At 38.1% G+C, this 23,217-nt stretch overlaps 1 protein-coding gene across 1 annotated transcript; it reads left to right on the top strand.

The window, feature by feature from the left end:
* The first annotated feature begins 461 nt into the window (after window positions 1-461).
* Window positions 462-20,978, top strand: LOC145989141 (uncharacterized). The gene is made up of 4 exons (XM_083124433.1): window positions 462-468; window positions 6,981-7,121; window positions 17,721-18,125; window positions 18,781-20,978. The coding sequence occupies exons 1-4, from the start codon at window positions 462-464 to the stop codon at window positions 20,976-20,978; spliced, it is 2,751 nt and encodes a 916-aa protein (XP_082980559.1).
* The last annotated feature ends 2,239 nt before the right edge of the window (window positions 20,979-23,217 follow it).

The raw sequence follows: 23,217 nt of genomic DNA, 5'->3' as shown, positions 1-23,217 counted from the left end.
GTGAGCGAGAATCAGATACACAAACTACATTACCTGCAAGGAGAAAGGTTGAAAATCAAATGGTCTTTACGAAAAATACCAAAATGTTGCTCTTATTAGTGAAAACTATAAGAACGAAGCTTTTCATTCTCCAGTAGAAGTTAATTAACCAATGATATTTTAAATAACGTATAAGTAGTTTAGCAAGCAGCATTAATATAATCTTCGATTGATTCGCTCATTCTTCTATTTTGAACCTAACATCTCTTACATCGTCTTTTGTTCGTGCATTTAAATGGTCAAACAAATCTTTTCATTATTGTACGTCAACAATTAGCATTTTCATGGTGATGCGCGGAAAAGGTATTGTATAACGACATTTCATACATCAAATTATGATATATATTTTGAAGTCAAAGGTTACGTAGATTTATCAAGATAGTAACAAATATATCTAGTTCGGCTTCGGGAATATCACGTTGATGAGAGGTAAGTGATATTTATAGTAATTTCTCTCTGTACAAGCAAATATGGTATTCTTGGTGTTTTTAATAATATTTTAAACTTAGATAATCGTGAAATTCATTGGATACTTCCTGGTAAACAAAGGGTCTTCAGTTCAATTCCCGGTGGTGGTTTAGAGATTCGGTTACTGTGAGGAATCCTTACATGGGAAATAATATATTCGGAGCAAATAAGAAGTTGAAAAGACAAAAATCGTAGTAGAAGACCACAAAGAGAAAAACGCTGGTTATAAGAAGCTAAATACGAGTAGTGAAAGAAACTCGTGGAAGTTCTCATACACAGGATATTCCATGTTTTAATAAGCCTACTATTACATTTGGTTGGTTGATTTTCTGTTTTAAGTAAGGCTAATTGGGACTGGACTTACAGTTTAAAGTAGGATCGGAAAGTGTACCTCCACCGGTAGCGAACCCGGGATCCCTTGATTACAAGGTAACGACGCTGCCACTGCGCCATGGGGGAGGCCCCTACCTACTATTAGAAATTTGAGTAAATGCATAGAGACGGGTAATTTTTGGTACATGCAAATGTTTTTTTCTGTTTACAAAATATGTAATATTACCAGAATCTAAAATTTCATTTAAAATGCATGGGCTTTTCGGTGACAGTGAATTGGCGTTTTGCGTCTATATTGCACTTCTAGTTATGTATGCAAGATACCTATCAAGCATGGTTGCCTCATTTCTATACAGATAATAAAGTTGCAGTCGGAAGATAATTGATTGATTGATTTGTTTCATTTCACTTCGCTTCTCTGCCACTTTTGGCTTATCTCGAAGATTGAAAAAATGAGCAAGGAATAACAATAAAAGGTGAAAATATAAAATATCTAATATTCTCATTTCCTTTCCCCAGTATTGTGTATCAATCTAAATTCACTTTCACGACCAGTTCTCTTTCCTGACAAATGAAAATGCAAGAGACAACGCAACACATCACTATTAGGGGTAAATTATTAGAGGTCAATTAAGAAATTAACAGAAATCCGTGAATAATTTTCATTAGTTGGCCTAAAATATACAGCATTTCTTTTCACCTTTTTGTCAGAGTCATACTAAAAATTTAAAATTCGATTCGCTTCACCCCTTCCTTGAAATCAAATGAATCGTATCCAACTGCGAGTGATGAGATCAGCTGACACTGGGTAGATTATGTTATGCTGGGATAACATCTCTATAGTCTGTCGTTTCTCTTCTTCGGTTCATATAAAGTTCTTTTTGATGATGTATTGATGAAAATCTTTAAAAAGTTCAAAAAATGTCAAAAAATGAATCATTCTGCACATCCTCTAAAAAATATTTACTTACTTCCAAATTCGAAAATGGGTTTTGTTAGTTGTGGAGGAAAACAGATTTATAAGGTACGCCTAAAATAATTGCAACAAATAAATAATTAAATTTGAGGACCACTCTCACCATTTACTCACTCACCCACTCACTGATATAAAATGTTCTCCATGAAGGAAGAAGCTCCGGAGGAAAAAGAGAATGCCCTATTACAACTCCCCACGAAATTACCTCAAAGCAACGAAAAAAATTTAAAACCATCCACTTACCCCCTTTTTAAGAGTAGAAATGTCCTTTTTGACGTTGTAAGGGTACAACGTACTAGTAAATAGGGTTGTGCGAGACAAATTTTTTTGGGACGGGATCAGGACGGGATCGGGACGGGAAAATTTGGCAATTTCCCGACTTAAATTTCCAGAAGCTTTGGAAATCTCGAATTGTACCCGTCCCTTTCACCTTAAGTGATTGCTTTTGCATTTCAGGAATAAAAACTAACAATTTACGATAAGTTCCAGATACGTACAATGCAGGAAACGTCGAGAATTAATGACTTTTAAAAATGACCTTTCGGAATTTTCGGACTGCTCGGTATCCCGAAAAGTCGGGAAGTCATTTCCCGAAGTCGGGATCGGGACGGGAATTTTTTTTCCCGATCCCGGTCCCGACGTTTCGGGATCCCGCAGACCCCTAGTACTCATTAAGAAAGTAGATACACTGTGGCTGTTCTAATAAATTGCTTAGAGATGCAACACTGTCGTGTTTGCCATGTCGTTGTTGACCATGGAAACGGACGTTGCTAGGAAACTATAAGAAAGGTTTATTTCAACCCGGAAACTACGGTGTGTGACTGATACTTGAATATTCGTATTTTAAAATATGATCTTCATAATTTATTACAGAGGCAAGGTAGGAATTTGCGGGGAATGACGGAAAACAATTATTTTCAAAAATGTGAAAATAACAAAAGAGATAAATGTGTATTTCAATTTGGTGTCGCTACAGAATTCGTAAGTCATTGTTGTTCAAAACCCGGGACTAGCCTACCGGAACACAGGGCAAAATTCTTCCAGCTCCCTGAGATATAATTGGGAAAGGCTAATTTTCGCCTTTGCTCTACTACAATTAAGTAACTTACGTAATTAACACTGAAAATCAAAATATTTAAATAGTGGGAATGTGAAGAAGTTTTAAAGCGATTCAATAGAGTTCAAACTTTCTACATTACAGTGAATTTTAGCTATTTTTGTAGCATGAATCGCAATGAGATAATAACTAATTTAATATTGTAAGAAGCAAATCGATGCAGCAGCAGAATTTTGTTTCAACGATTCTATTTTACTCACGTTATATTGCACTGTAATTTCCTTTTTATCTCGAATCATGAAGAATATTTGATTGTTGTCTCCATGAATTTTTTATGCTATACTTATCATTTATCTACATCAATAGAGGTTGTTCATGTGATATATAAATATTCAATTGCTTCTGTCTTGTCGTGCCTATTCAAGGGCTTGTGTTTCGATATTGCATGAGGCATGAAAAGAGAAATATCACGTATTCCACCAACACAATTAGCAAGATATAGATGCCTGTAACAATACAGGTTCGAACGTATGTTGCGTTCTGTCTCCTGGTTGCAATCATTTTATAAGTTCGTGTTCAGTGGCGTATCCTCTTGGTTATCACTAGAGCTCGGAAGTTGATGAACAGTCGCCTTTCATTCTGAGCCTGGAAAACAATGCAAACCTGATAGGAGTTCTTTTCTCAAAAGTTAGAACCAGAAAACACTGTTCTTATTTTGCATTTTTGGCCTTTTTGGCTCTTAGGTCATTATTCAGTATTTTTGCTGTCTTCATTGTATTTTTCTTCATTTATGAGGTTCATTTTTTCTTTCCCTGTTATTTTGTTAATTTAAATACATTTGTTAGCATAATCTATGCACAGTAAAACCTCGTTAATCCGGACTAATGGGGGGGGGATAAGTTGACCGGGTTAACGAAAGTCCGGATTAACTGAAATAACCTGAAAGAACAGTAGAAAGTGCACTAAAACTCCGTTTATAGCAACATAACACGTTTATTATGGTGCATTTAAAGGATATAGGCCTAAATACACTATACAGTACAGTAAAATGTAAAGCAATAGTGTACATACAATACAGTACTTACATACACGATACCCATATTATAATGATGTGCCCGACGGACCTGGCTCTGCATCACACTTTTTCTTTGCCTTTTGCCTGTCCGGATTAAGAGACGTCCGGCTTATCGGGGTCCGCATTAACGAAGTATTACTGTGTTTAAATTTCCTGACCTGGTCTTTTTAGCAAGTTCACCATACGGTTAATGGAAATTCATAATATTATTTTAACTGAAAGTTTGACAATGGATTAATTAATTGATTGTGGTACATTTCCTTCAGCACTTAAAAAACTTTGTGTGAATCCTATACTTTGATGACCCTTTGCTGGCGACTATAATCGCTTTAATCTTGGATTTGAGTCACAGTATAAAATATTATAATGTATGCGAAACACAATTGTATTTTCAGATGCTGACCGACTACTGTATCGTACATACAAGGCCCACTAGGAAATGAGGTGAATGACTTGAAGTAAAAAAAAAAAAATCCATTTGCTTCAGTAGTTTAAAACCCACAAACAACTACTCTGTTGTAATGAAAAAATCAAGCTATCATTTTAAGAAGATAAAAAAGGTAAAGTGCTCCCGTGCTTAGCAATGAAAGCGTATAGGGGTGTGGGGTAACGCCCCACACTTATGAAAATTATTTTAGGTTCATTTTTTACCATATTTAGGTCACTTTTAAATAATTTGAAGACCATTCTACAAATCATTTTTAAATACTTTTTAGGTCATCAACTACCGAGACCTGCTTATCACGAATGCGGACGAGGGCCGGACTGGCTCACGGCGACACGGGGGGAAATCCCTTTGCGCCCTCCCGAGAAAACACATTCGGCGCCATTTTTTTTAAATGCTCACAATCGGTCACAGATACATCAGTGGTGAGTAAAAGCCTTTCTTTCTGTTCCCTCATAGACTTAAAAACAGCATGGCGTCTACTGAACAGAAAAAATGACTCCAATGAATTAGGAGTGTAAGATATAACCCTTTCTCAAAACACCCAAATATTAATCTCACTTCCATGTAGTGCAGACTAACGAGATTCTGGCGTCAGGACTCATAGCCAGTATATAATCCTTGATGAGACTCGCGTTGTGTGCTGTCCTTATGTGTTTCTCCTTTCACCCATTTCATGCTATCACCATTCATTCTCATCTTCGCGATTAGCTAACATTGACATAAAAGAGAAGTAAAATGAACCAACATAATCAATAAATTCATCCGAAGACTTAGTAATAATCAGGAAAAAAATTTAAAAAACGTATCTCGCGTCGAGTGGACAGTTCGTCTATAAGCCAATTGTAATAACGAATCAGTATTTCTATCAGGTCGACGCTTGCAGCCCTTGTGTTAAACATTTATGTTTCATTCCATTGTTGCTTGCCATGAACCTAGTTACCAGAGTTTATGCTGTGTTACATTGTTTATTTCATTTGTTTGCCTTTTGCCAGGCGAATTGAGGGAGTGCACTATTTGGGACCAGGCTACTTGTCAGTTCTATTCTGCTGGTGATAATCTGAGGTAAATATTTTCATATAAAATATTCAAAATCATTTTATCTTCGGACACGTATTTTCACATACTGTAAAGAACACCTTCGTGTGATGTTGAAAATTCAAAGAGAGGTTTTAACGAATTTCACTCAAGTCGGCCAAGTCCTGCAGTATTTTCCTTCTAAAGTATTAGCCGCCTAGTATATGAATATTTACGACTGTTTACATGCAGTTTGAAGTTAAATACAAATCTGCACCTTCTAAGATAGTGGAGAATCTATGGTAACATTTGTCAGAAATAAACCAATTTGTCTAATACATAATGATTACACTTTGATCAATTTTCATAGTAAGAATCATGAATATTTTTGGTTAGCCAACAACTTGTTACTTATACTGCAGTTGAATTCAATTACGCCTTCTCACCTTCTTAGATGCAGTGAGATGTATAAATTTTAAATATTCAGATAAACAAATCTAATAATACCAGCTTCAAATCACGTATAGTGCAAAGCAATGCATTACGGTGCAATGTTTATCTTGGCAAGTCCCCACCCTCTATCATGTCATTTGGGTTGTCTAACTATAACATTAGTCAAGGCATAGAGGAGTGTTTCTTTGCTTACTTCAACAATCAGGGTCTCCAGCAAGTCATCCATCACTGAGAGAAGTGTGTCGTCATGTGTGATACATACGTACATTATCAATGCAAATTTATTTATTTAATTAATTGAAACACAACAGGCACATGCCCAATTAGAGTGTTCAATATGGGATGACACCATTACATAAACAAGAACATAACTAATTAAATTAACAAGAAATATGAATGACGCAATATACATTTTACATTTAAGAACAATTGTGAGAAGAATTTAATTAGTAGATTAAAGGGACAAAGTAAACACAGTAATAATACAATAATAAATGACTCTAAACTGTTGGATATAACCTTACAAGCTGAATGAAAACCAAAATTCAATGATCAAAACAAAACATACAGAAATTAAGCGAATAGATGTAATGTTACAATTACATTTAAATAGGTCAACACTGGCGTTAGTTTTAGCAACTGAATTAAATAACTTGAACATCCTACTCATTCGGCCATTTTGGTTCTTCCAAGGGGGATTTGAAAGAGGTCAGTTCTGGGCCTTAACATACAGTTTGGTACATAAAAAATTAAATTCGACAACAGACTAGAATAATCTATTTTACCATTAATAAGTTTGGAGAAAAAATTTATTTGACTTGTTTGCCTCCTTTTCCTTCGTGAGGGGACAACAGCCCACCCTCACCCCCTAATCTCCACAACGTACACCCCTTATATATTGGAAATGTATAATTATCAATAAAATTACCAAGAAACTAATACATTGTTATTGGATGATATCCAACCGCATCTATTAATTTGTCCGCCATAATTATTATTACTTACACTGGCATTGCAGAAGGAATTATAATGCTAATTGATGCACTTACAGATCTTCTATTCGACCTAGACCCTCTCTCATCAAATGGAAGAGACAGTCCTCTTGAATGACTCATAGGTGTAGAGGTCCTGGATGATGCAGCAGAAACTGTGGGTGAGCCAATAGAAGTGCTCGGTGAGTCATCTGAATCGTTGGGTGAGCCAGCAGAAATTCTAGAGGAGCCATGGGAAGTTCTAGGGGAGTCATCAAAAGCCTTGGGTGAGCCATGAGAAGGCCTGGACGAATAATTATTCGATCACATTTTCAGACTCTGAGGTATGCTTCTGTGTAACCTGCAACAGAACACAAGCCTTCCTATAATACACTATTTATGTTGGGGCATAACTTACACAGCATCACAGTGTAAAATTGCTTGGCATATGTTTAGATACAAAATTAAACTGGTCAGTTCATACCCAGGAACTATGTAAGAAACTTGCCCGTGTCTTATATGTATTGCGGAAATTAAAAAGGTCTGTAAGTGAGGAAATGATGATTTCTGTGTACTACGCTCTTTTCCATTCACACTTACTGTATGGTAATTTACTATGGGGAAACTCGACACGTGCAAAGGAAGTCTTTAAATGGCAAAAGAAGGCTATACATTGTATTAAAGAAGTAGGCCTACTTGATATGGAGTCAAGTAGGGAAATCTTTAAAGAATAGCATATTATGACACCCTCTATAAATATTTATCATAGTTTAATGTACATAAAGGAAAACCTCCCAAGTTTTAGGTTGCGATCTAACAGACATGACTATAATACAAAGCACAATCTGAATGTACTCGTAGAAATGCCGTACGCTAGATTATGCAAGACTCAGCAAAATTTTAAACACTATGGAATGAAACTATTCAATCTGCTACCAGCTTATATACGTAATTTGGAAAACAAGCATTTTTCTAAACACATTAATAATATATTATTACGATATTATATATATATAGTGTCACGGAATTTGGAGAACATTTCCGTCATGGCCTGTAAAATATAAATGTCTACTGATAATGCATCACAGAGCTGTAAAATGGGTTTATAGACATGAATGTATTGCAATCAAATATGGAGTACTATTTGTCAATTGCATTTTCTGTAAATAAAACATGTTGTTTAATTTGCAAATTGTGTTGTTGAATGTGTAATATTTTAATATGTATTTTTAATTTTCCTTTTTTTGTATTTTTTTTATATTACATTTATATACTTACTATGACGGAGTGTATCGCAATTATGTTGTCTAATGACCAATAAAGTATTCTATTCTATTCTATCCTACACCATGTGATAAACACACTTTCAAGGTAAATCTTGAACCATTTGTTTACACAGAAGGATCAAAATCCTTACATGAGCAAAGAAAGATTTGCTACATCATTTTTGCTTATGTTGCACGATCATGCATTCAATCTCATTATAAGTTCGTTTAAATGATATTTTATTTTCTTAAACGTCTCCTTTGTCATTTCCCAGTGTATTGTACTGGAATATTCCCCAAAGGAAACATTTCTAGAATCCAAAGCATTCATTACTCACATGCTCTCTGTTTCTTACTGATCTTTTTATCAAGGGGAGTGAAGTTCCTAACATTAAAATTTTATTTTACTGACTCAAGTTATAAAATCTACACCAAAAAATTCTTCTACAAGTTTCTATGCTGCATCAGTAATCAAAAGAACATGAATAAAATACGTACTTACAGTTTTTAACACGGTCTCCCAGCCAAAATCAACCCATAGCAGAGATTATGTTTGCTTGTGATTATGACTTCTGCAACATTTTCAAAAGAGTTTTTCAGTGTTCTGCGAATCTCACACATTAGTAACATGAATTATTTATGTTGACTCATCACAGTTAATGAAAGAATGTTACATATTAAGATCCATTGTAATGCAAAATTACAAAGACAAAAACAGCCCCATGCAGTGGCATGGAAAGAATTTCATTGAAGTGTTTCTGAGCAATTACCTTCCTAATTTTATTATTATTATTACAGGAGTTTCTTTTATTTTCCAGTCAGTTTTATTTTATCGTTTCCCATGGGGTAAATGATTCCTAAGAATTATTGTAGCAGTTATGGTGCACATACCATAAACATCTAATGGACTAGTAGAGAACTCATTCTCTGCTGATGTATGTGAAGCAAATGAATCCTCATCTATATGCAAGCAAGAAACAGTGCTTCAACTTTGTCCATCTTGGAAGGGAAAGTTATTTGGCTTTTTTATTTCTGCATTCTTGATATGAACGTTCTGTTGTGTTTTGTTTCATCTAAGCATCTGTTTGTTGTGACCAGCTTTTTCAAAAGGTGCAAAGAAGTGTTAATGAAACACATATGATAACAACACATGATTTAAATCTGTCATGCATTTATTCAGTGGCCATGCATTTTTATTGCCAGGGTTTACTTGAGAAGATAGAATTGCAATGGATATGAAAGATCGGAAAATGTGGTTGATGTATCAATTCCGAAGGGTTACAATTGCATCTGTTGTGCATAACTCCTATGGTTTTACATGCAAGTCATGGCCTGCTAATTGAATCTTCTGAGTGGCGTCATGCAGCAGAAGACCCGAAGCTTGCTGAAGTGGAGGAAATGGCATCATCATCTGCGGGATAGATTTTCACAAGTTGTTCCCATTGGTCATTCTGTTCCTCTTCAATGCTAACAAGAGCCCTAAATATAGGCAACCATCACTTAGTACTTCCTACTCTCTGGTGTTGTCCTCTATCCAATGTCATGCCGTACCGTGTAACCTGCTCCATTTAGCAGAAACACTGACATCTGCTATGTTTATCACCAACTGTGGAAGCCTTCAAATCTCAAGGAGACATTACTCTCTTGTGATTTTTTAAAACATTCTAACAGAAATTCTTCCTGTTTTTCCTATTTATTACTGTTACTGCTGAAACAGTGGTTACACATATGCCACACCTCTAGCTCAATCATATGTGAAACTTGATTGGTAATGGGTTAGAAACCTATATTGTAATGTATGATTGGTGTAGCAGTAGCAGTAATGAGTTAACTCACTGTTTGAAATAGGAAAAAGATGTGAGAATATAATGGTACAATAAATAACTTAAAACTTAAAAAAACTTATTGAAAGTAAAATCTTAAAAGGTTTTAATAAAAAATCATTTAGAACAGTAACATACAGAATAGAAAACAATCTGTGCAACAAAAGCTTCATAACCCATTATTATCAACTTTCACTCTTGGACTGCATATTTACAAAGCTCTAGACCCCATGTGGGTGTTTCCAGCAACTACATGCATGCACTAATTTCAATGACTAGGCACGATTTCTGAGTATTGCAAAAATTTAAGTGGCTCATTTGAAACAATCTTGCACTCTATAATGAATTGAATTGTTGTACAGATAGGTTAATTGGAACTGGATCTACAGTTTAAAGTGAGATCTGAACCACTGTGCAATGTGCATCCACATTGAGACCCCTTCATTACAAGGCAATGGCGTTACCACTGTACCAGCAATCTATAACGAGAACAGTCTAGTAAGTCTCAGTCGTATCTTGGCAATTAGTCAATTTCAGATGACAGTTGTATTACAAACTGCAAAGAAATGTCATCACTTAAATCCTTTTGATGTCAATGATGTATCTAAATACTGTACAAAGAACACAAACGTTGTGCATGTCTTCTGAATTCACTGAAGATTGGAAACAAATTGTTCAGAACAAACAAGGGTTTTTCAAAACCATTTGTTTTAACCCTTAACCCGAACCATCGGTCTGAGCAGACCCCTGAAAATTTCACCAGGCTCGTGTGGCAACACAGTTGCGCTCTCCACCCCGAAAGTCAAAGTACCTTTCCCCACAATGTGTCCCTCTGAACAAGCCAAACCGTATCAATGGATTACTGAGTATCGATCGGCACGGTAGATTTTATGTTAATTAAGGGATGGGGTCTGTGAGACCGGGTAGTTTGGGTTATGTCGGAATCGCCCTGGTAAATAATACCGCGTGGTTCGAGTTGTGTACATTAGTGGAGAGTGTGTGTTTCTTATTCTTTCGTAGTATTTTTGTGAACAGTGTTTCCTTTGCCCAAGAAAGACAACGAGCCATTTTCCGAGTCACAGACGATGATTTTTACGAACCTGTCAGGGAGGGAACTATTAGAAAACAAAGTGTCTGAACTCGAGGATGACGATGTTGAAAGTGCTGATTCTCAGACAATCGACAACTCTGACGCTGCTCCCATTTATTCTCCTGAGTCGTAGGTTGGTGGAGATTCAGGAACAAGTAGTGACAATGAAGGAAACGGATTCTCGATGACTGTGAAGTTACTGCTCGTGTCGTCACCTGTTCTCTGCCAACTTTACCTGACCTGTCAGACGCCACGTGGCCAGCTCCGCAGTTTTTCTTTGGCAGAGATGGAGATCGTCACACTCCTCAAAATATTATCTGATCTTACTAAGCTTAGGGCTCTTCCTATAATTTTTTTGTGCTCCTCAATTGTTAAATCCGCTATTGAAAATATGCTTTCCATGTTCTTAAAGAAGGCTGCAGGTAGTCCATTTTTTACTGTATTCTAAATAAACAATAAATATTCCTTCTTATTTATAGAACCTTACATAGATAAATAATTCGAAGTTGATAATTAAGGCTCACAGAACAAATATTTTGCGTTATCATTAACAAAAAATAAATAAATTGCATGTAAAAAATATATACACATGCGTGTCGGTCTGACAGACTGGATGGTTCAGATTAAGGGTTAAGTAATGGACTTCTAAACAAATAATTAGCTTTTTCTTATAAAAATGGCATTATATACTACCTCCCAAGGAAAGGCATACATTTATTGAAATGTATGTTGTCTAGGATATGATGTCTGCAACAAATATGCTATTTTACGAGTTTTATTTTTATTTTTCAGTAGTACTGACATATTTTGTCAGGTGTTCACGAGATACCCTATCATGTAAATCAGTTAGAGGAGCAACTAGGAACAAAGAAAGAGTTGAATTTCATGGTGTAATGAGATTTCCTACCACAAATTATTAAAATATTATTTTAATATATTTAATTATATTAACAACAACAACAATAGTAATTGGAACTGAACTGTTACTAGTGTATTGGTATTGGAAGCTATCGGTTGGAATTTAATCGCAGAAACTGACATACACACTACAGAATTTTATACATACAGTTTGCATTTACTTGTGAGGATGGTACCTTGCGTACAAGTGCCAAAACGTGACTTCAGTCTTTCAGTAAACTCTTCCTAAAACAGAACAGAGATAAATCTTTTGCTGAATGTGATCCAAAGTTTTCGTATTTATACTTTTTATTTTTGGAATATTTACATACCCTATATACAGGATGATTCAGTAAGACATGCAAAAACTTTAGAAAATATCCAAAATTTCTGTTTTTAATTTCACAGTTGCTGGACAAGGTAATTTATCCCCTATAACAATAAGGTTTCGTAAAGGTTATCCGTTGTCTCTTGTAGTTAATTATAATTATGTTGACTTGTTGAAACCCACGTGCATTGTCGTACAAACAAAGATACCCCTACACAAATCAGAGCCGAGTACGAAGTGCACCGAACCTCGAGTGCTGATGTAAAGTGTGAGGGTGCCAGGCGAGTAACACAGTGGTAGATTGCAGGTTCGAATCCTGGTCTGAGAATAGCCGTATATTATATCATTATTCATCCTCATCGTCGCGATTTGCCAAAAGTGTTTAAAAATAATAAAACAAAGAATAAACTTATATTCTTTCTGGAGAAATGTAAGAGTTATACTTCTTAACACTATAGTGTAGCTTTTCATATATTTGGTCAGTCACCATATTACAGAATTTAATCATTTCACGCATTTAAACATTTGCAGGTACTTACAGGGCTCAGCATAATCTCCACTTTGAGTCAATCGGAAAGGGCAATCAAAACTTGTTCGGACTTGTTTCTAATAACCAGATTGAACTGGTTTTACCCATTTCTTGATACGGCTCCTTTATAAGTTCGAAAAAATCAAATGCGTCGTCCTTGCTCATTTTCCTTACTCCCTATTCTTCCTGTGGCGTAAATATAAGCTCTTTCCTATTCTATACGCACAAAACACTTTCAAGGTCATTTACCTTCCCTTGTGCACCGCCGTCCCTCAGCTTCTTGTTCCTTACTCTCGAGTCTCACAGCGCTCTGTATACCTGCTCCATCCTATTGTGTCCACACAAAAACAATTTCAAGGTCGTTTTACCTTCCCTCGCAACCAACAAATCTTTCATCACCGTTTCCGGTTACGCGTTTCAAGAACGCAAACTATTCAAACAGTAACAATACAGCGGCTTCCCTATCACATTTCAAAAACCTTTTCATGAAATCTTTCTTTTGTACAGTTGAAAAACATATTGGACGTTCTTTTTCTATTATCGTTCACATAGGCGAGCTATTCACTCGGTAACAATTCTGCACCTTACCTTCTGCGTTAAAAAAACCTTTTCATTACTTCTTGTGTCCTATCGGGTTTCCTTTTCCTTTACAAAATCTTTTCATTAGACATTCTTTTGTATAGACTCACATTTCGATTTACAAAATCTGAACCTATTCACTCAGTAACAATACCTCGTCTACCCTCTCACATTGTACCTAAGTAAAATCCTTTTCACTAAAATATCGTTTGTACATTTCAAAAACAGCTGCGTCTTTTCGAGTATACCTTTTCATCTTCCAAACACCTGTGTACTATTGTGAAAAACCCGGCCTCCATTGATCCTTCGGTTTCCTTTTATATAAATATACAAAAAAATATATTTTCATTTACTATTAACCTTCATTTCTTTTGTTAATAACAAAATAACATTATTTACTCACCTTTCACTTCTATTCACTACATGTCAAACGTCAAACTTGTTTACAAATTTTGTGAACACGTGTGCACTTGATTACAACACCTGGAGGAGAGGGAGCGAAAAACACTTAGTGTAAATTTATTGTTAAATGCTTTAAACTGTTGTGGATATTACTTAGGTCCCCCTCCCATTTCAAAAGTCCTTGGCACGCCACTGTATATGGAGTTTTGTCTTTAAACCCCACTTTATGCAAAAGACGGCTAATCGGGACTGGGAATTTGCAGTTTAAAGTGGAATCCGAACTACTTATACCTCGACCTTGCATCAAACACAGGACCCTTTGATTACAAGGAGCTGACATTACCACTACGCTATCCATCAAAGAAATAAGAGCTAAAATTATCCCACAACTTTTCAAGACATCGACTGTTCTAATTTGAACAAAGAAAGGGAGGGTACGTAATGGCTGTTCCACTTTCTGATAAAGCAGGAAGTGTGAAGTGTGTTAATTCACATTGACATTTCTTAAAATTTTGATTTTCTTTCCCGAAAATGGGACAAGGCCCCAATGATTTTTCATGTCCATGTCTTAGTACATACAGGGTGATTCAAAAGGTAGGGTACAAACGAAAACCACAGATACCTCCCATGAAATAGAGACGAAAGTGCCCCTTCCACTTTGTCGAGAGATGCCTCCGTGAGGAGCTAGACAACGCCGAAAACGTGTGAAAATGAACTTCACACCTCTGTACAGCCAGTACCAGTGAAGATAGAAAGGCGGAACAAAAGAAGTCAAAAGGAACACCAAAGTCGCCCATCCGAAAAACACCAGGCGGCAGCTGCGCAACGCATGCGCATGGGGTTCCACAAAGGAAATAGGAGTGTCCCGCAAGACAAGTGAAGGGAAAGGGTAGCGATCGCCAACAGTAGGGACAAAAGAAGTAATGAAGCACGAAGGAACAATTACACAGCGGGAAACAAACACCATGAAGCAGTGCCTTCGAGAAAAGTAGTGCGGGGTTTCAGAACCACGGGAGAACGACGTAGGACGAAGAAACACACCGAGAATGCAAGCAAAGTGGTCCGTGACACTCGACAGGCAACAGACGTGTACATGGTTCGGGGCAGAAATGGCGGCGCTGGCTGTGCAGCGCATGGGGAGTTCCCAAACACAGTGGGGAGATACCGTAGAAAGAACAAAGAACGGTGCAATATAATAGAAAGAGGACCGGACGGGGAATGGAACCTGCCAAGGAGACAACAAATGTTCTGTTTTGTCCGGTTTGCCGCCTGCATGCTGGCAACTCAACATCGCATCTGTGACGTCATTGCGGTGAAACAGTGCACGGCAATGTTGCAAGGAACACAATTTTTGTGAAAAATGACAAAACTACCAATCACAATATAGCGAGGAACGTGTCAAGTAGACCTACGGGAAGTGAACCAACGATACTTGTCAAATTATTTGCAAATCTCGTTGCAAAGTTGAAAGTCAGCGTTGCCAGTCTACCCTTCGATGACATTATCTATTCAGCTAATGAAGGTTTTCTTCTAATCTGGCAATCCACTTTCTACTTTTCTAGTAATTAACATTTTCTGTTTGCAGTAGGAGCGTAAAAATATAATATGTTTGGTTGAAAATGTATTTTATCGCCGAAAGGAAAACTTTTGTGAATTTTCGGTCTTTCTTAATTTACCATTCTTACTGCGCCCTAGAAACCCATGACATCCCCCCCCCCCTCCCGCACGCGGGTGTTGCGGGTGTGATATTTACGCCACTGGAAAGGACTATGTATGAAGCGTTGCGGATACGAAGGGCGAAGTCAACAAACGTACGTTGCGAGGGAAATGCATTTCAAGTTGTCAGGCACAGTGCGAACTCCACAAAAACGTGGTAAGAGTAGATCGGAAAGTTTCCTGCGTTATTTCCAAAGTTTTTTGTTCAGTTTGCCCCGTGCCTCACAACTTGATAAACATTCTCCTCAAAATGTACTTTTGTTGAGTTCGCCCTTCGTATCCGCAAGGCCTCATATGCTCATATTAAAAGTGACTATTTTGGAGATCGTCGTGCTAAAGCAAAATTTATCCAATCTCGATTCTGAATACTTTAATCATAACATGCTCTAAACATTTGTAACATTAGGAGAAATTTAGTGCTGGAGAGTTACCGACACGCACACAAACATTCGTATGATGTATATCACAATTTAGCAAGCAACATAGGATAAATATGAATCAAAGTAATCTGTCATAGAGAAACTCCATTCTTATTGTGTTTGAATAACCTCAAAGAAAAACTAAGTAAGGTATTATTAACAAATATGGAGCATGATTTCACATATAACAATTCTACAGGTTGCAGTAAATAGTGTTGGAGGTAGAAAAAATTGTGAAGCCAGAAGAAAATTGCCCTTTTTATGGATTCATTAATATGTACATTTTAAAATTCCTAATTTTTATTATTTTATCATTAATATGTACATTTTAAAATTCCTAATTTTTATTATTTTATGATAGCAAACCCAGCTAATGTTAAAAATGAAGAGCCAATGTACGATAGAACGGTGTGCGTTGAGGGAAATCCAATTTTTTTTTTTCACTAACACCATACCAACAACAATTTTATCCTGTCTGTGCAAACACCTCCCACCTTATGGGTCTCACGATGGCGTAGTGGTAATATCGTCGCATTGTAATCAGGGAGTGTCGGGTTCGGTACCCGGTGGAGGCACATAATACGTAGTTCAGATCCCACTCTAAACTATAGGTCTAGTCCCGATTGGTTTATCTGTGCATAAATAAGACTTGAGGGAAGATAGAGAGACAACGTTGAGATGCACCTAAAGGAAATCGGTAGGAATGGAAAGGAGTATATAGATCTTGCTCAAGATAGGGACAGAGGGATGGCCTGTGTTGCAGCAGCCATGAACCTTCAGGTTTAAGAAGGCTGGAGAGTTAGTTAGTTAGTTATAAAGACGACTTGAAACAAACCTACAGCTTATACCTGTTAACATCACTTTTCATATCAAGTGTTTGTTGTGGTATATGGTTTGCAAAAGCTCCTGGGTTAGAATCCGAATCAAAATATGTGTCTCAAGTCATAATTGATATGTTTGATATTTTTAACAATAGATGTCAGGCGAATTCAGTTTTGTTTTATGTTTACTCTCGAACAGAGAGAGAGTGACGCTCAGTCGGTTAGCGAGACAATATGGCATGGCCGAGTGTGCGTGGTAATTTCAGTCCGTCCATCGCGTTGCATTGCAGCAAGTTTGTATATACATGTAATCTTTGTTTTATTCAATATATCTTCGTTATTATCAGTGAGTGTCATTTGCAATCATCCGAGTCGAATCACCTTATGGAATTCAATATGGTCCTCCACTCCAGAGGTATGGGTTTGTGATAGCAACGCGCAGTAAGTACTATCATTTTCTTTGGCGTGCATCGTACAAATTAGACAGACCCATCTCGGCCCAACAGGCAAGCACATTTTGGTTCATCAGTGGCCACACACAAAACATTCATTTTGGTCCAGTGACCGGATTCATTCATTTTGGTCCTTACCAGCACGGATGTTTCAGCTACGTGACATTCTGTTCAAGTTCAAGGTCAAGTGCTAGTGCAGTGCGGAAACAACAGTTTCTTACAGCAGCCATATTGCCAACAATGCAGCTCCATTGTCGTTCGCAGCAAAGGAATGTAAACAGCTAGACGATACTTTTCATGCATCATTTTCTTCACGACAACGGCGCAGGAGGTCGGTAAGAATATTTTACTTTGTCTGGCTCATTTCCTTGCATTTATTTCCTTTAACCTTTCGTGTTCTTCATAAAAATGAGTGAGAGCGAAGTGCAGCATCGTCTCGTTAGACATCGAGGGACATTAAAAGGAAAAATCACTCGAATGGAAACTTTCGTCAATCAATTCAGTGAACGTGAAGGAAACATTCAAGAAGTGCGTACTCGATTTAATGCATTGTCTCGCATTTGAGTGGACATTGAGCAAGTGCAAGATCAGTTAGAAGCTGAAACTGGTTCATCGCAGGATGACGTCAGAGACGAATTGGAAACGGCGTACTACGAGTTGAGTGCCCGGATGCAAGCTTTATTATCGCAGCATGATAAGGTTCAAGCGGAGCATGATGCTGTCAACACATCGCATGTCACAGCAACCCGGCTCAAACTTCCTACAATAGAATTGCCAACTTTTGAGGGTGGTTATCGGCACTGGTTGTCCTATGAAGACACTTTCACGTCTTTAATACACAATAACAAAGACATCGCTTCCATTCAGAAGTTTCAGTATCTACGTTCGTCGCTCAAGGGCGAAGCGTACAAGCTCATTCAAAACTTACCCATCAACGGAGGCAAACTACGCAGTTGCCTGGAAGTTCTTAGTGAGTAGATATTCAAACAAGAAGCTAATCGCATCATCGTACATTCATGAAATATTGCACATCAAGGCAGTCAGCAAGGAAAGTGCTCAGGAATTGCGTTCCTTTGTAGGATGTACGACAAGCAACTTGAATGCAGTAAATGCGCTTTACACAGATGTACCTTTGGCGGACATGTTACTCACTCAGCATTTTGTGTCTAAGCTAGATTCAGGAACTAGGAAAGCGTGGGCACTGCAAAATAGTGAAACAGATTTTGTCAGCATAGATGATTTCTTTTCGTTTTTGGAAAGACGATGTCAAGCGCTGGAAAGCATTCAGCCCGCACCAAGTGATGTAAATAAACAATCAGTCAAACCTCAGCATTACAATGTAAGATCAAATAAGGGTTTTTCGAAATCTTTCATTAGTACAAATAATGCGAACTCTTGTTTCTTTTGTAAAGAACCACGTGCTCTCTTTATGTGTGCATCATTGATCGCCGCGATTAACAAGCAGAAGTATGATTGTGTTAAAAGGAATAAACTCTGCACGAACTGCTTATCTCCAAATCACATACTGCGTCTTTGCAAGGCAGGTTCGTGTAAAAAATGTTCACGCAAGCATAACACATTGTTGCATAATGATGGTATATCAAGAACGTCATTTTCCAGCACAGAATCTACGGAAGAAGGCAAGAATGAAAATTCTCAAGCAACGCAAAACGAGAATCAAGATCAAACTCCACAAGCTTCTTATTGTGCACTCAAAGGGCAACATACATCACGCGTGTTACTTTCCACGGCAGTAGTAAAGGTCAAGAACCATGCAGGTCAATGGATATACTGTAGAGCCTTGCTAGACAGTGGATCCCAGAGCCACTTTGCGTCTGAAGAGTTGGTTCAGCGTCTCAAACTGAAGAAACATCCTCAGCATTTACCGATTCAAGGCATAAACAACGTTGAGTCGCAAGCAAATTTCAAGGTGGATATTCAGTTGCAATCTAGAATAAGCACATGGCATTCCAACATTGAATGCTTAATATTGCCGCGGCTCACAAGCAACTTACCTTCACATCGAGTCGACCGAGCATCAATCAAAATACCAAGACATGTAACATTGGCAGATCCGACATTTGATGTGCCAGCAAAGATAGATCTTTTAATAGGCACCCAGATCTTCTTCGAAATTCTCAAGCCTGATCGCATAACACGTTCATCTGATTTGCCGATTCTACAAAACACTGAATTCGGATGGATAGTCGCAGGACGCATTCCACAACAATGCAGTGGCAACAATTCATCGATATCATGTTTCCTTCGAACGGAAGAAAGTCTCCACCTACAGCTTCAGCGATTTTGGGACCTTGAGGAGATATATACCAGGCATAGAACAAAGGAAGAAATCAGCTGTGAGCGTCACTATTGTGAAAACACGGTCAGGGACGAAACAGGCAAATTCATCGTTCGACTTCCACTCAAAGAAAGCCGAGAAGCATTGGGCGATTCACTTCAACATGCCACCAAGAGATTTCTCCAATTAGAGAAAAGACTTGAGCATCAACAGGAACTAAGGATTCCTTACACAGAATTCATGAATGAATATGAACAGCTAGGTCACATGGTACCTGTAGGACAATTACCGACGTCTCGTGACCACAGGGTAGCCTACTATTTGCCACATCACGCAGTAATCAAACCACAGAGTTCCACAACCAAGGTTCGTGTTGTTTTCGACGGATCGGCCAAAACCACAAGTGGCAAGAGCCTCAATGACATATTGATAATCGGGCCCACCATACAACAAGATTTATTTTCCATCATGACAAGATTTCGCACACATCCTATAGCATTCACAGGAGATGTAGAGAAAATGTATAGAATGATTAAGGTGCAAAAAGATGACAATCCATTACAGCGAATATTGTGGAGAAGCTCCAACAAGCATCCAATTGAATTTTTTGAGCTACGAACGTCTACATATGGCACAGCTTCGGCATCATTCCTAGCTACTAGATGCTTACAGCAACTGGCAGACAGCGAAATCAGCAGGCATCCTCGCATCAGTAGTATCATCAAGGAAGACATGTTAGTTGATGACGTAGTGAGCGGAGCACAAGACGTAGCTGAAGCATTGCAGATTCAGGCAGAATTAATTAACATTATGCAGCGTGGAGGATTTACTTTGCGTAAATGGTGTTCGAACTGCACGACAGTGCTAGAAGCAGTTCCACCAGCCATGCGTGAAATGAAGCTTCCAGTCGAATTTCACGATTCAGAAGTGAAGACTTTAGGCTTATCTTGGGATCCTATTGCAGATAAATTACTGATCAACAGCAAAGCTTCTGAAGTAGCGAATGACGTCGAAATATCAAGCACTAAACGACAGGTAGCATCAGTCGTTGCGTCAATATTTGACCCTTTAGGTCTCATCACTCAAATTGTTATTACATACAAATCATTTCTTCAACAATTGTGGACATGCAATGTTCAATGGGATGAAGAACTTCCACAAGACTTGAATCAGAAATGGCAACAGTTGCGCAGACAACTCCCTGCAATTAAACACATTGAAGTCAATCGTTTTGTTCTAATTAATGGAATAGTTAGAAATATCCAGATACATGGATTTGCAGATGCATCGCAATATGCTTACGATGCATGTTTGTATGTGCATTCAACTAACCACAAAGGTGAAACAGCATTAAATCTACTTTGTGCTAAATCACGAGTAGCGCCAATCAAGGTGACATTACCTCGTCTTGAATTATGTGCAGCATTACTCCTAGCAAGATTAGTCCACAAGGTATTACCAGTTTTACGTCTGAATGTAGACGAGATACATCTCTGGTCGGACTCACAAATTGTATTGGCATGATTAGCAGCACCATCCAAGATGGAAAACCTTTGTAGCCAACCGGGTAGCAGAGATTCAAGACATTACGCAAATTAGCGATTGGAAACATGTTCCTTCAGCAGATAACCCGGCAGACATAATCTCAAGAGGTATTGAACCCACTTCAATACAACATAGCCATTTATGGTGGCATGGTCCACATTGGTTAACAGATACAGAAGAGCATTGGCCACTTACGCAGCAGCCAAGGGAAGTAGAAATTCCGGAGGGAATAAGCATAGCGGCAGTATCAATTTGGCAGAATTCGCTTGAGCAAACAATCGAACGCTTCTCCAAATTATCGAAATTAACTCGAGTGATAGCTTTCTGTCAGCGATTCATACATAACTGCAGAAAGTCCAACAACAATATAAAAGCAAGTCTTTCAACAAAGGAAATGCAATCAGCATTGTATACATGCATCAAGACTATTCAGCTATCAAGCTACAAGTCTGAAATTCAGGATCTTCAACGGCACCAACAAGTTTCAGCCAACAGCACATTGAAGAGCCTGCACCCATTTTTGGACAGCAACAACCTTCTTCGCGTTGGAGGAAGACTCAAGAATAGCAATTTGACTTATGAAACAAAACATCAAATTTTTCTACCTTCGAAAGGTCACCTGACACAGCTTATAATAGAAGCGGAACATTTGAGACAGCTTCATGCAGGATCACAGTTATTGTTGTTATCCCTCAGGCAACAATACTGGATTGTACGAGCAAGGCGCACAATCAAGCAAGTAATTCACAATTGCCTCGCTTGTTACAAGTTGAAGGCAACCACGGCCAAGCAACTCATGGGTCAACTTCCGTCACCTAGAGTCACACCGTCAAGACCATTTCTCAACTCTGGTGTAGACTATGGCGGACCTTTCCTATTGAAATCGCATTCGACACGCAGCAAAGTTCATCGCAAATCATACGTGGCTTTATTCATTTGTCTAGCCACCAAGCCTATACATTTAGAGCTCGTCTCCGATCTCACCACAGACGCATTTATCGCATCCCTGCGAAGATTTACATCTCGTAGAGGTAAATGTGCCAATCTGTACAGTGACAATGGCAAGAATTTCGTCGGGGCAAGAAACGAACTTAAAGAGCTATGTAACTTATTTTCGTCACAGGAATTCACACAAAATATTCATGAATACGCGAGTTCTGAATCCTTCCAGTGGCATTTCATTCCACCTAACTTACCACATTTCGGAGAAATATGGGAGAGTGGAATACGCTCCATGAAGTATCATTTAGTTAGAGTAGTAGGAAAGTCAACATTGAATTTTGAGGAATTTGCAACTTTGCTCACCCAAATAGAAGCATGCCTAAATGCAAGGCTTTGACCGTTTTATCCGACGATCCAGAAGATTTAAGTACTCCTGGACATTTTCTCATTGGTTCAGCCCTTAATTCCTTTCTTGAGCCAGACCTCACTGACCTCCCAGGAAATCGACTGTCCAGAATGGCAGACTCTCCAAAGCTTTCATCAAAACATTTGGCAGCGATGGTCCAAGGAGTATTTAAACGGTCTTCAGCAACGTTCCAAGTGGACTAGCGTACAAGAAAACTTCAAACCAGGTTTGATAGTTGTCATCAAAGACGAACATTTACCTCCCCTATCGTGGAAATTGGGAAGAGTCACCAGCGTCCAGCCAGGAAGAGACGGCTTAGTGCGAGTGGCCACAGTGCATACAGCTTCAGGGATCTTCAAGAGATCGATTCACAGACTAGTTCCACTCCCTCAGTGCAATAAAGACGGAGATAAGTGAATTTAGTTGGTCAAACGTTGTTTGACCAAGAGGGGGGAATATGTCTCAAGTCATAATTGATATGTTTGATATTTTTAACAATAGATGTCAGGGGAATTCAGTTTTGTTTTATGTTTACTCTCGAACAGAGAGAGAGTGACGCTCAGTCGGTTAGCGAGACAATATGGCATGGCCGAGTGTGCGTGGTAATTTCAGTCCGTCCATCGCGTTGCATTGCAGCAAGTTTGTATATACATGTAATCTTTGTTTTATTCAATATATCTTCGTTATTATCAGTGAGTGTCATTTGCAATCATCCGAGTCGAATCACCTTATGGAATTCAATATGGTCCTCCACTCCAGAGGTATGGGTTTGTGATAGCAACGCGCAGTAAGTACTATCATTTTCTTTGGCGTGCATCGTACAAATTAGACAGACCCATCTCGGCCCAACAGGCAAGCACATTTTGGTTC

Source organism: Lepisma saccharinum, chromosome 6 (assembly GCF_977018435.1).
Source record: "Lepisma saccharinum chromosome 6, izLepSacc3.1, whole genome shotgun sequence".
Lineage (NCBI taxonomy): Eukaryota > Metazoa > Arthropoda > Insecta > Zygentoma > Lepismatidae > Lepisma > Lepisma saccharinum.
The sequence above is the reverse complement of the archived record's forward strand: the minus strand, read 5'-3'. Positions and strand labels throughout refer to the sequence as shown.

Coding starts and splice junctions, on each gene's coding strand:
- LOC145989141 (XM_083124433.1), top strand. Junction 7,122..17,720: donor GGAGTCATCAAAAGCCTTGG/GTGAGCCATGAG, acceptor CTCGCATTTGAG/TGGACATTGAGCAAGTGCAA. Junction 18,126..18,780: donor CAGTTGCCTGGAAGTTCTTA/GTGAGTAGATAT, acceptor TTTCCAGCACAG/AATCTACGGAAGAAGGCAAG.